At 43.2% G+C, this 13,244-nt stretch overlaps 1 protein-coding gene across 1 annotated transcript; it reads right to left on the reverse strand.

Annotated features, from left to right (window-relative positions):
- Nucleotides 1-1,455: 1,455 nt before the first annotated feature.
- On the reverse strand, nt 1,456-7,815 carry LOC106636396 (uncharacterized). The gene is made up of 5 exons (XM_089588847.1): nt 7,741-7,815; nt 4,906-5,100; nt 4,288-4,815; nt 1,898-2,308; nt 1,456-1,806 (listed from the first exon to the last, which is right to left on the reverse strand). The coding sequence occupies exons 1-5, from the start codon at nt 7,813-7,815 to the stop codon at nt 1,456-1,458; spliced, it is 1,560 nt and encodes a 519-aa protein (XP_089444973.1).
- Between the last annotated feature and the right edge of the window lie 5,429 nt (nt 7,816-13,244).

Here is a 13,244-nt window from a genome sequence, read left to right on the forward strand (position 1 = left end):
TGAAAAATCTCAAATACGTGTACTTTTTTTTTTTTTTTTTTTTTTTTTTTTTTTTTTTTTCTTCAAAAAAATGCATTTATACATTATTTATTTTAACTTTCTAATATGTACATTTACGCACTCTCGGGCCCACGTGGACCTCGTCTTATAATCGACGCAAGCGACCCTCTTTCTCAGCTCCGTGTGAACCCACGTATAAAAAATTCATATATAAGTATGTGCGTGTCTATAAAAAAAAAAAAAAAAAAGTTACTCTTCAGCTTTTTTTATCTAGATCTCGTTGAAATTGCAGCATCGTTGACATTCGTTGGATGAGGATCGAACATCTCATATATTTACAAATTACGCATGAAAAAAAAAAAAAAGAGGAAGCGATGATGTGTAAGAAATGCTCTCTGTCTCTTTTTGTTTTCTCGCGTTCGAGTCGTTATATACTTGCGTGAGATTACATTTAAACAAAAAAAATTAAACTCGGATATTAGGAAACGGCTAACTAGGTGGAGTTGAAAAAAAATGTATGTATATAATATGCTCAAGGACGCGTATTCGAATACATATAAAATTGCACTATGGGCCGTGTAAATAATATCATATGTATTTAAATACAAGTATACAAATGTGATTGTCGTGTGTGTATCGTGTTTCCCGCCGTAAGCTTGATTCGTCTTTGGGTGTAATTTACATGGTAATTTTTTGTTCAAAAAAAAAAATAAATAAATAAAAACCCTCGAGGATCTTACTGTGGAGTTTACGTCGCGTTGCAAGGGCTCTTGGTAACTTTGGAGTCAAACTCTGTTTTCACCCCCAAACAGAGCGTTCAAAAGCATTGCAGCGCGACGTAAAGGCTCCGTGATTTTGCATCAGAGCCACATTTTCATTCAAAAGTTCAAACAAAAAGCGGGACACCCCATATCAAGTGAAAAAAAAAAAAAAAAAAAAACAAACAAAAAGTTGATATCCGTCCTTCCTTCCGAAAGCAAACTTATCCAAGCCGGCGTGGCGCACGATGGATGGTGTAAAAAAACGAAACACGCGCCAACGCTAAAGACGCAACAATATTAGTATACTCGCGAATACATAGGAAAGTAAAAAAAAAAAAAAAAAAAAAAAAAAAAAACTCCTCGGGTCGTGTTTACGGCGAACCACGAGAAAAAGGGCCGAGCTGCGCCCGGAAGGAGAGACGAAGAATAATGACAACATTGATAACATACACAAAGTAATAGGAGTAGTTGTGTGGGTAAAGATATTATAATTTATACGTATGTATGTATGCGTATACGAGTGTATACACGTAAAGCTGCGGAATACGTTGCAAAGTGATACATCATATTGGTAACATTGGAAATACGAGACAAAGCTGATCTGACTCGATCAGCCCCCATATCCCTCGGTCTCCACCACGACGTACACGTATATTATACATATATGAAATCGTTAGGTTGGAGGTGCTCGCGCTCAAGGGCCCGATTGGTGCTCAACCGGTACGAGCAAGGCGAGTTTCTCGCTCTCGATCTGCTGGTGGTACTGCTGGGGGTAGTGCTGCGGCCTGCCCGTGACCTCCTCGATACCCTGGTACTCGGGCTGCCTGAGCAACGGACGCTGAGGCTGCTGGGGCTTTCTGTAGTAGCCCGCGTCGACGAGGAAGGCCACCTGCTGCTCCTCGGGCTTGCCCGCGGGCTCCCGGCGCAACAACTGCGGCTCGATCTCTTCCAAGAGTATGTGCTTGATGGGCTGCTGGGGCTTCTTCAGGCGCTTCTCTTGAGCCGCCTGGGCTCGGAGGGCCTCTGCCGCCTTGGGCAGGTACACCTGGGGACCAAGGATCGACCAACAAACCATCAGTGAGAAATTACAAATAAGGAGCGGGGGGGAGGGGGGAGGGCGACGAGTGAAAACGAACCTCGGGTGCTGGCAGGGCGACCTTGTTGGGTAGCAAGTACTGGACCACAGGGGCGCTGTCGGGGTCGATCCTGCGGGCCTCGGCTTGGGCCCTGGCGGCCTGTTTGGCCTCCGTCTGGGCCTTGGCCAGGGACTGCTGGCGCGCCTTGTACAACGCCAGGGCCTGGGCGTTGGCCACCGCCTGGGCGTGGGCTTGGGCGCGCTGCTGGTTCTTCTCGAAGTTCAGGGCGTACTTGTGGGCCTCCTCTTGGGCCCTGAGGTGGGCCCGCTGCTGGGCCTGCAGTTTGAGGATCGCCTCGGCGTGGGCCTTGTACTCGGAGGCCTCCTGGGCGCGACGCTGCTCCGCCACCAGGGCCGTCGCTTGGGCCTTCAGGTGGGCCTTGTACGCGCCCTCCGGGTCCTTGGGTCTCACCTGCATTACACGCACTGTTATTTTTGATCCACGTACATATAAATATACAGGTTCCGGTTATGAGCTATATTAATTGCGAAATTCAACTTGTTTCAGCTGAGGTGGTGCGAAATTGAAAAAAAAAAAAAAAAAAAAAAAAAAAAAACCCCGCACATTATACACGTGTTTCGTTGATATTATTTCCGGCAGCGCCTTTTAATCCCACCGGGGGAGGGTTGGACACTGATGCAGCTGAAATCGCTCGTGTCACGTAAGCGCGCGTTAAAACAAACTTCCATCGGTATAATTATACGGTGATAAGGAGCGAGGTTGCAGGCAGTATAGTATATACTGCTACTTGGGCTCGTATTTATTTACTCACATACGACTACTTTATGTATATTATAAAGCTGGCGCGCTCACTTTCTCGTTTCGGAAAAATGTAAGTATATATATGTACGAGTAATGTTCTACATGCGCCAGAAAAAGGTACAGTTGAGAGCTGAGTGCCGTTATGGTCCGTAATTTACGATCTTCGAGTTATACATGGTGCACGTGGTCATCGTCGTATTATGTTAATGTCGCCACGACGGGGAAAGAAAAACGAAAGAAAATAGTTACCTGCACCGACACTCGAAACTTGCACTCGGCTACTGTTCCCCGAATTCATCGTTTATTTTTTTTTCATTTTTTATTGTCATCGCAGGTATAGGATGTAATATACATACCCAAGTACCGTAATTTGGGTAATTTGGCGAGCTCGAAGAAAAAGGCTGATCAACGAAGCCTTACCCACTATGAATACATATATTATAAGCAGCGAGATTCGAGGAGAGTCGGATTATGACACTCGAAATTAAAATCCAGCGTAGCAGTAAGTAAGTAGCGGCAGTTCGTGAGATATTTTATTTTTACACCAGCTCGCGAGCTGTAGCTGTGGGTGCATTATAACTATTGCAAGTGCAAGTATGTATATATAGACACGGGTGCATTACCAGCGGTAGCTGTAAATTTCGATCTGACTGTGTACACCTACGGACATTATAATATCGCTTGCCCATGGGGGGTTTCTGTTGTTTGTTGCTCGTTACGTACACGTGACAGGGAAAATATGCTTAGCGGGGACAGGTATAACCGTTCGCTCCGATGATTGTAGAAAATTATCATCTCGAGAAATATTTACGGCATCGGCACGTGGAAAAATAAAGCGAGTGCGTATATGTTACGTATACGACGACAAATCCGTATCCGGGAATGTACAAGTAGATAATATGATACCACGCGCGCGTGTATTTTACATTGAGAGAGGTATGCAAGCGAGTATACGCTAAATTTTTTTTTTTTTTCTCTCCCTCTCGAACGTAGCGGTAATTGAGTTGTTGTACGGCGTACGTAGGAAATTTTATTCATACGTTAAGTGATTCTCGTAAAAGTAAACAGTAGATAAAAATTAAAAAAAAAAAAAAAAAAAAGTCTCAAGCCGGTGAACAGTCATCAAGTAGGTACGTGGAGAGAGAGAAAAAAAAAAAAATTGCGCGCAAATGGGGAGTAGAAAAATCCCCTTTCGAAAAGTAAAACCCACGTCGACGCTTTTTCGGGCGAAAAAGTGCGCGCACTTGACGACCGTATAATACTTATACGCGTATGGGTATCACAACACACTTGACAAAAGTACAGGAAGGAGCGAAAAAAGTGTGCACGCTCGCGCATTGAAGGCAATTGATATGAAGATCGCAACGCACGGCATCAGCCACTCGAAGGGGGAGGGAAAAAAAAAAGGTACTTGGGGAGCCATTTTTTTCTTTTCTTTTCCCTACTCCATCTCGCGGGTCGTACATACTATATATATGTACTGTTGCGTGCACCACTCGACTCGCGCACATATCCGGCTTCTACCCTCCTAATTGGCCTCCCGGTCCGCGACACTTTAACCCACCCTCGAGGGTCTTCGTACGTCGCAAGGGTGTACTCTCGGTCGAAAAAAAAAAAAAAAAACTCACGCGCTCCTGTCGACCAGCCTCGCTGACTGCCTCGCCCTGCCGGATCTGCTCGAGGGCGCTCTGCTGTCGGTACTTCTCGTTGGCGACGCGTATCTGCTCGAGGGCCGAGTCCTGGTGCTTCATGTGGGCCGCCTGGGCTACCTTTTGGAAGGCCAGCGCCTGGGCCTCTGCCTGCGCCTGAGCCCGCACAATCGACTCGGGGCTCTGCTGTTGCTCCCGGATCTGCTGTTCGTCCTCGTACCCGTACTGTATAGGGATGGCCTGGTGGTAGCGCAACTGCTGCTGTTGGGGCTGTGGGACCTCGACTTGATGCTGGGCCTGGGCTGGCTGCTGGTGATGGTGGACCGGGACCGGGGTCACGTGCTGCGGCTGGTGGTGGATCTGGGGCGTCACGGCCACCTGCTCCTCTACCGGGTAGTAGAGGTGCTGTGGTGGTGGTGGTGGGGCTGGCTGTAGCGGCCTCCTAGGACTCGTCTCCACGTGGTACTGCTCTACCTCGAGCGGGATGGCTTGTGCCGGGTCGTACAGCTGTATAAGCACATTGAAGAAAGCAAAATATTAATTCGTTTTTTTTTTTTTTTTTTTTTTTATCTCTTTGATAAAGGGTTTTTTTGTTACCTGGGGGTGCTTGTGGGCAACGGGTCTGTCGGCGAGGCGGGCCAACTCCTGCTCGATCAGTACGTTAAGCCGAGCTCTCGACGGGCCGGGCTGGGCTTGGTGGAGATGGAGGTGCTGGTGGTGCTGAGGCTGTTGCTGCTGTTGCTGCTGGTGCTCCAAGTACTGTTGCAGCAGTGCCAGGTACTCCGGGGCGAGCTGTGCAATTTTTTTTTTCAATCGTTTCGATGAATGTTATTTTTGCACCCATTACCGATTATAATGGTAATCGAGCCGGGGAGGGATTAACGGTGTTGTAAATCGTGTTAATCATACGCGTGACGAAACTTGCTAGTGGATTTTTGCAAAAATGTGTAAATATACTTGTTGCCATGGGCGGTGAACGGTGTGTGTGTTTGTGTTTCACAAACCAATATTTATTCGTTTACGTGAATATATACATAGGGAGAGTTGAGCAAGGAGAATTTTCGCATAATTTTAAAGAGAGCCCGAGCGCATTAAAATTCGAAAAAAAAAAAAAAAAATAATGGAAAAATATAGAAAATAAAAAGAAAAAAAAAACCAGGCGTCCTCGCAGATGTATATGGAAAAATTGAGAAATAGGCTGTATGGAAGTTGTACGAAATAACATGGGAAAATTTATATTGTGTGTTGTTGAAAGGGTATAATACAAACTAAACGTACTATGCATATGGACTTACATATACATATACAGGTACACAGAGCGCGGATTCTTTGATACACGGATGTTTTATTGTTGTCGAATGCCTTTCCATGGAAAAGCTCTTATCGACGCGTGTTCTACTCCCCTCCCCTATTTTAGTTTTTTTTTTTTTTTTTTTTTTTTTTTTTTTTTGTACAGCGTATAGGTATATGCTCCAATCACAATGTACGCTCCGACGTGATTTATTTTCCAGCAAAATCCAACTCTATTTTCCGCGATACAGATACATGTATACATATCCGAGAGAGCGCACGATACAATAGTTTGCAAAAAGGTTTCTCATCAGCAATCTATGTGTATAGGTATACATAAGTATATGTGCCCACAGTGAAGGTTCAAGGCACGAAAAGTGCAAAAACAGCGATAATTCAGTCCGGAGCTAATTACGCGAATTAAGTAATACAAATTATGATAATGTTGGATTTATCGGGGTTTCTCTATCGCTACGGACATAGAGAGGAAAACGGGGTGTATGGGGGGGGGGGAGTTTAACGGTGGCGCGCACAACCGGTAATTTTGAACGCCGATACACACCGTAGAGGCTATACATCCATAGGTATACAACATCCATTCACCGATCTGATTTTTTTTTTTTTTTTTATCTTTGGGCGCCCCAAGGCAATATCGGCCAGCCTATTTTCCGATACACCGCGTGTAGTTTGTTGGGTGTACATATAGGTATACACGTGCAGGTTATAAAGTGCTTTGTCCGCGAGGCAACGATGATGATTAATGACTTTTTACGTTAAACCGATTAATAGTTCACCGGGTTATTGGAAGGATATATATATATACATATGTGCCTGCATGTAATACGTTTAAGGACTCGTTGCGATGTGTAATACATAAACACGTCGTTTTCAGCCTTTTTGTTTTGCGCACGGGGGGGTTGGGACTGCGTTATCTTCCCGCGGTGTACGATGGCTATTAAATCGCAATTTTCGAAGGCAATCACGGGTAATAGTAGCGGTAGCGATTTTTCGAAATCCCTTCCTATACATGCACACACATATATATTATATACCTACACTACATTATCATTACACCCTTCGCGGACGCGTCCAGTTTCATATGCAATTGGTAGAAAATTAATAGCGTTTTTCCCCCGATAGAATCCCACAATCTGCGTTGGGTCGAAAATTGACGAAAAATTCGCCTCGTTGCCTCTCGCAGCTACTATACGTGTATATAAATATACAGCAGCTGAAAGTGGAGAATTGCGCAATGCAAGTATACCATCAAACGGAGGGGGAGGCTATTATTTAAGGTTGCATTGCATGTTGTACCGGGAACGAAGAAAAGTAACAAAACGCTCTTCTGTCTCGCTCGCTCGAAGAGCAAAAAAACTCCAGAGAGACGAAATCGAAGCCGTGAGGCTCAAATTACCAAAGGTATACTTGCAACGTCTATGTTCGTCTCTCTATGTATATACATTTGTGGTGCCGTTACCGTCGCTGTTCTTGTCAATTTCCATAAATCCTCTCATTGTTTTTTTTTTTCCCCCTCCTCCTCCTCTCTCTAATCGGCACAATAATGCAAGCTTGGATGCATGTATGCACGTGAGAACGACCACTCGCATGCTTGTACGGACGAATAAATTAGAATATGAAATCGCAGACGGACTGGCAGACAGACGGAGCCTTTTTTGATTGTCACCCGCGCATACCGTGCATCCCCTACCTATATACACGTAAGGAGCCTTTTTTTTTTGTTTTTTTTCAAACCAAGCGGAAGAGAGACCTGTCGTCCACTTTTTTGTTTCCTCATATACTAATCGAGAGATCGTGTGTACACAATGCACATAAAGTGTTTCAGCACGCGTGCGCGTGTCTATATATAAATATATTGCACGCAAGAGGCGCTCTCGGGTGTCTCGGTCGGGTGCGCTCGCGCGAGCGGGAGAGGGAAGCGCCGAGAGATCGCGCCGCGAAATCGCGAAAGGCCACTATATATTATACACACACACACGTTGCACGCTCTCTGAGAAATGCACTTTTGCGCCTTACGCAACGCAATAGGAGTTTCTCCCCTGGTCCGTCTCGTTCGCTCCTTCTTTTTGTCCATATACACACACACGCGCGCGCGTGTGCGGTTTCACCGCGTGGAAACTCCACCATATTGCCCGGTACCGCCCCCACCTTTTTCACCCCGACACCTCGTGGATTTGTACTAGCGGTGCGCGGGTGCATTATCGGTTTTTCGCGCGAAAGTGCCCCGTGTTTGTTTGCGTGTTCGCGGGATGGGGGAGATTTTGGTTGTGCGATTCAATTAGCATATAGGTACGGCTTTTTTTTTTTTTTTTTTTTTTTCTTTGCTATACGTTTCGGGGCCCCGTGTACCTTTTGACTGATTTTCGATAACGCGGAACGGCGACGGGCCCGGAGCTTTTCTCTGAACGCGCGCGGTGGTGGGGGGGGGGGTAGAGTGTGTTTTGTTTCAGATTTATTTTCGTTCTTTTTTTTTACCCTAAGTAGTCTTCATTACCCTTTTCAACGAGCTGTAATCATAAATTGTGAAAGCTATCGCAGTTTTTCTTCCAAAAATATGTGTACGGATAACTTTGCCGTATATAATATATAGGTGTGTTGTGTTATTGTAAATCCAAAATGACGCAATACGCGCTGATTGTACACACGTGTACAGGTATATAATGGGCATTACATGGATTTTCACGCAAAGTGTACATTACACACACGCATAAGCGTTTTAATATTTCATGCGATTTCATTAAACGATTGTATATGACGTGCACCACCTCCTATACGTATGTATACAATACAAGTGTAATATACGAACGCGTAACAAGCTACAATGTAGGTACACCGTATAGGCAGCCGAGCGTGAAATTTCCTGCTAATATACAATCACCCAATTATTAGGAAAATCCGATATTTTTTTGATTATTTATTTACCGTGTGCCGCCTACTCCGTGTATGTACGTATACTTGGGTGCTGTTTTATGGGAACGCGAGAACCTTAAAAATTACGCGTGTACATGCACACGCGAGCGCGGTTTATTCGAGAAAAAAAACAAAAAAACAAAAAAAAAGAAATTATTATACATATACGTGTGCATGCGGATAAAAATCGTCCCAATGTATGGCACGTAATCAAACGAAACGCGTTCTAATAGAGAAAGTCCAATGGTATATCCGCGATCAAAACCAAAACGACACTTTCGCATCGGCCGAGAGAGAGAGAGAGAGAGAAAGAGAGAAATAAACTTATATTATATATGCGCGTGCAAGTATTTTTTGTTATAATTACCTTGGTTGCATTTATTTTCCGTTTTTTAATCGCTTCCCTTATTTCGCGCTGTACATGTATACATGTACCGTACATTTTCACTTTCGAGGCTCCCGCGGAGAGTTCCGAGTCGCGCGTTTTATAATAACCGGGCAAAGGAAGCGAGTCAGAGCCACGTATATATATAGGGACGACGATGACTTTCGGTTTTCCACATTGTATATTACTTATGTGTGTAGGTAAAACGTACATTGTACTCGAAAAAAATCCAAATATGACGTCACAATGGACATCGCGGGTGTGCATTATTTGGGTTCCCTCTCGTTCTCGTGTGGCCGTTTGTTGCACAAGTGCGTGTGTATGTACACAAGAGTAACATTTTCGCACGAGGAAGGGAGAGGAAGGAAAGCGCAGCGGCTGGAATTTTAATGAGCTCCTCTGAATATTCATAATGCACAATGAGAGCGAAATCTTGCCACCGATGGGTCTCGGCTTCTTCTACTGTATACGCAACAACATGCACGTGTATGGAGCACACGTATAAAGTAAATCGTAAAAAGATATCGAGAGACGATGCTTTTTCTTCTCAAATAGGTATACAGTTTATAGGCTCGACTAGCCGGATCTTGTCACCTTTGAAATTTCACTATTTCTTTTTTTTTTTTTTTTTCATCAAAAATTAATACACTTTTTCCACTAGAAACGTTTACGCGTGCATATAATATATCGTATGGTGAGGTGGTTTGAATAAAAGCGGAATTATATAAATTAACCAGTTCGAGAGACCGAAACTTTATGCCCGTCATAAAGTGACATTATATGTGTACCTACCTATATACATATACATGTAATGGAGCCTCGAGAGCTACACTCGGTTGGTTTTTCGTAATTTCGTTCGGTTTAGGTGTATCGAGTATCGTTGATTTTTCTCGGCTCTCTGCGTACACGCACGTGAATGAAAATCATATACTACAGACGTCGGACCTATAAAGAGGCCTCGTTGCATATACGAAGGCGTTTCAATTCTTTGATTCCGATATTGTATATTACATCGTACACGTACAATATACTTTCAACTATTTTATATATAGATATTATGAGCACGCGTGATTTAAAATGGGTGGAGATGTATGTACGTATATAGGTACTGCGTACGCTTATTTGTTAATAACACATTGGATGGATGTAATTGACTCGATCTGCGCGTATAATATGTAGGTACTACCTATATTACAAGTTTGCTCAATCAACGCGAGTCGGACCTAAAACGGGTGTATATATACATAGGAAAACACGACAGGCGCGAGTTGCGCGCGACAAAAATTTCGACAATAATCCTTAAAAATGATAGAGAGCGAGAGAGAGAGAGAGTAGAGTGAAGTAGAGCAGAGAGAAAGGTAAGTAAGTATATAATAATGGTAAATATATATATATATATATATATATATATATATATATATACACCTAATAACAACACCAGCGTGCCTTTGAATTTAAAATAAATGAGCGTCGTCGTGGTGCAGCTGCGAATGCGGACAAGAGCGTATACATATATATATATATATATAGGTGTATAGCGTGACGCGAGTATACGTGATGGCCAGTGCTATTATCAGCACCACCAGTTTTCTAGGTCCGCCCCGGCGTACCTTACGTTTTAATGATCCAAATACGAGATAAATCTCTCTCTCTCTCTCTATGGGGGTACAGTAGTACCTATGCATATATATATATAATCCGTGGAGCTGTTGATACGCCGGGCTTTGTTACATTGGAAGGTCGTACACGCTATTTTCGATGTACCTATATATAGCACATAATAGGCAGCAGAGGTATAATATACCGATAGAGACCCAATCACTCGTACTTATCGTTTAAATTTTTGCCTCTCCCTGCATCACGCGCCCCCGACACGCTACAGACTTCCCCGTAACCACCATAAAATCAACATAGGCGTACCTCATAAGTATACTGTCCTCAAATGATATCCTAATTCCTTGTCGATCGTGTATACAATATACCTGTTATACACACGTATATTGCGTGGTGCTGTGTGATTGCTTATAATTTACAATACGTATAACCTATATAAATATATAATTGCGCGTTTCAAAATTTTTTACGTGTATACGTATAATAGGTATGTGGTGTACCTATACGTGTTGTATGTATACATTGTATATATATATATATATATATATATATATATACTTATAACGAATACACAGAGGCGTGAGAAATGAGTCGCGGCTGTTCACTTATTCTCTGGATCGAGCTGGAAAATCAATGAAATCAGATTTTCGAAAGGAGGCGGAATCGGCGCTCTCTTTTCTCCCTCATTCCCCGTCCCGCCCTATACTGCACTCTTCTCTCTCGCTCTCGTTTCTCATTGCAATTATTCTGATAATGGAGATTATATAATACATATATATTATATTGTACACATGCATACATGTATATATAATTATGACCTGGTATTACGTGTTGTTTTCCTCTCGCGCGACGCGGATACTCGAAATGTACCAATATTTATACCATAATAATATATGCTTCCATGGCCAGTGATGTTTGTACATACACCCAAGTGCGCATTTTCACAATACGGGCTCCAAGGATGTAGTTACAAGGATGTGGTCCATCACCCCTTCTTCTTTAAAGTACCGATTTTTAATCCATAGGTACACGTATATAAGTAGTATTAAGCATTTGTATGTATATGTTTGCGTATACGACGCAAAACTTGTTGTATTGATGGAGCAAACAATTGCGAAAACTGTAATGCGTATGTGTAGGAACACGTATGTGCACGTGTCAATGAAAAAAATTATCTATTTGATTTCAACGTGATGGAAGGGACAAGAAGAATAAAAAAAACTGATCGACGATATAAAAATGCTTTATTTTCTAGTTTTGTTCCGCGATACCATTACCTACATCCGGTTGTGTCCGTTATAATTATACTGGATACTGGACGCGTGTAATACCGATTCGCATACACCTACACTTATACGTATTGTGGTATTTTGGTACAAACACGCAACGCGAATATATTTATTAAAAATTCGACTTGCTTTATCTCGATCTGAAAACTGCGTGCATGTGTACAAGTACGTACTTATACACATGCGTGCAGCGAGTGAACGGGTTAAAATCGATCGTCAATCGAAATGGTGCGCAAAAGATGCCGAAATTCACCCGGATAATAGGCTGAGAAGCAAATGTATTATAATACACCGGGAGAGCTGTTGTTTACGCTGGTCGAAAAGGAAAAAAGGGAGATATACACCGCAGATGTGTGTGTAATATATGCAATATTTTTTTTTCGACACCATAATATGAGCCTTTACGGCGTATATATAATATGTATAATATACCCTGCACCATACCTACCCATGGGGTATATACACGTGACGCAAGACTATCACTCGAGATAATAAACCCATTGTTGAGTAATTTTCTGATTCCCCGGGATAAGAGTTATACGGGAGCTCTTTACTGCCGCTGTGCTACATGTATAGGTATAATACATATATGTGTTAATATATATATAACTACCTACTTGTATTTCGAGCCAAGAGAGGTTTGTCAATAAGGTAAAAGTATATGGCACGACCCACATGTACATGCATGTACATGCATATAATATAATATGTACACGCGCGTATACGTTTATATAGGCGTACGGGGCAACAGTGGCAGATTGACCTTGATTGCGTTCACGAGCGCACACGTATATATATAATGTATACCTAAAGGTATTATGTTATATACGGGGGTGTACTAGAGCGCCCGCGAGTCGGCGATTTAAGACTCTCTCTCTCTCTCTAAGCAGCTCCGGACTCGGTCATAAATTAAAATCTTATTTTTAGCACATACTTATATACCCCAGCAACTGTTGTTGGATACACCTATACAGGGTATATATAGGTGCTCACTATCAACACGTATACCCCCTTATAAATTTTCACCTCTCTCCCTCTCGAAACGTCTATACATATATAAATGGACTCAAGGTTGCGATTTTTTCGTCATCCCCCGCACGTTTTATCGTTAAGCGGGCGATTGTAATTTTATATGTATAAGCCACACAGCTGGCTCGTGTGTATATTGTATACATGTACTTGTATCTTTTAGTAAAATCGGTAAGTATGGGTGTATAATGTATAATAGTGATAATGCACGGCTTACCTCCTGGGGATCCGGTCCGTATTGGCCCTGAGGGGCGTGACCGTAACTCCCGATGGCCGAGACAGGCGATCTTTTGGCTTGGCTCTTCCCGTCCTCTCCCTTGACGATCTCCTCCTCCTCCTGCTTACCCTCCGCGGTTACGGTAGCCGTCGTCCCTTCCTCGCAGGCGGCCGTCGCCACGAGA

The sequence above is a fragment of the Copidosoma floridanum genome, unplaced genomic scaffold (assembly GCF_036245765.1).
Source record: "Copidosoma floridanum isolate Cflo_tuat_1 unplaced genomic scaffold, Cflo_Japanese_pri ptg000007l, whole genome shotgun sequence".
Taxonomy (NCBI): domain Eukaryota; kingdom Metazoa; phylum Arthropoda; class Insecta; order Hymenoptera; family Encyrtidae; genus Copidosoma; species Copidosoma floridanum.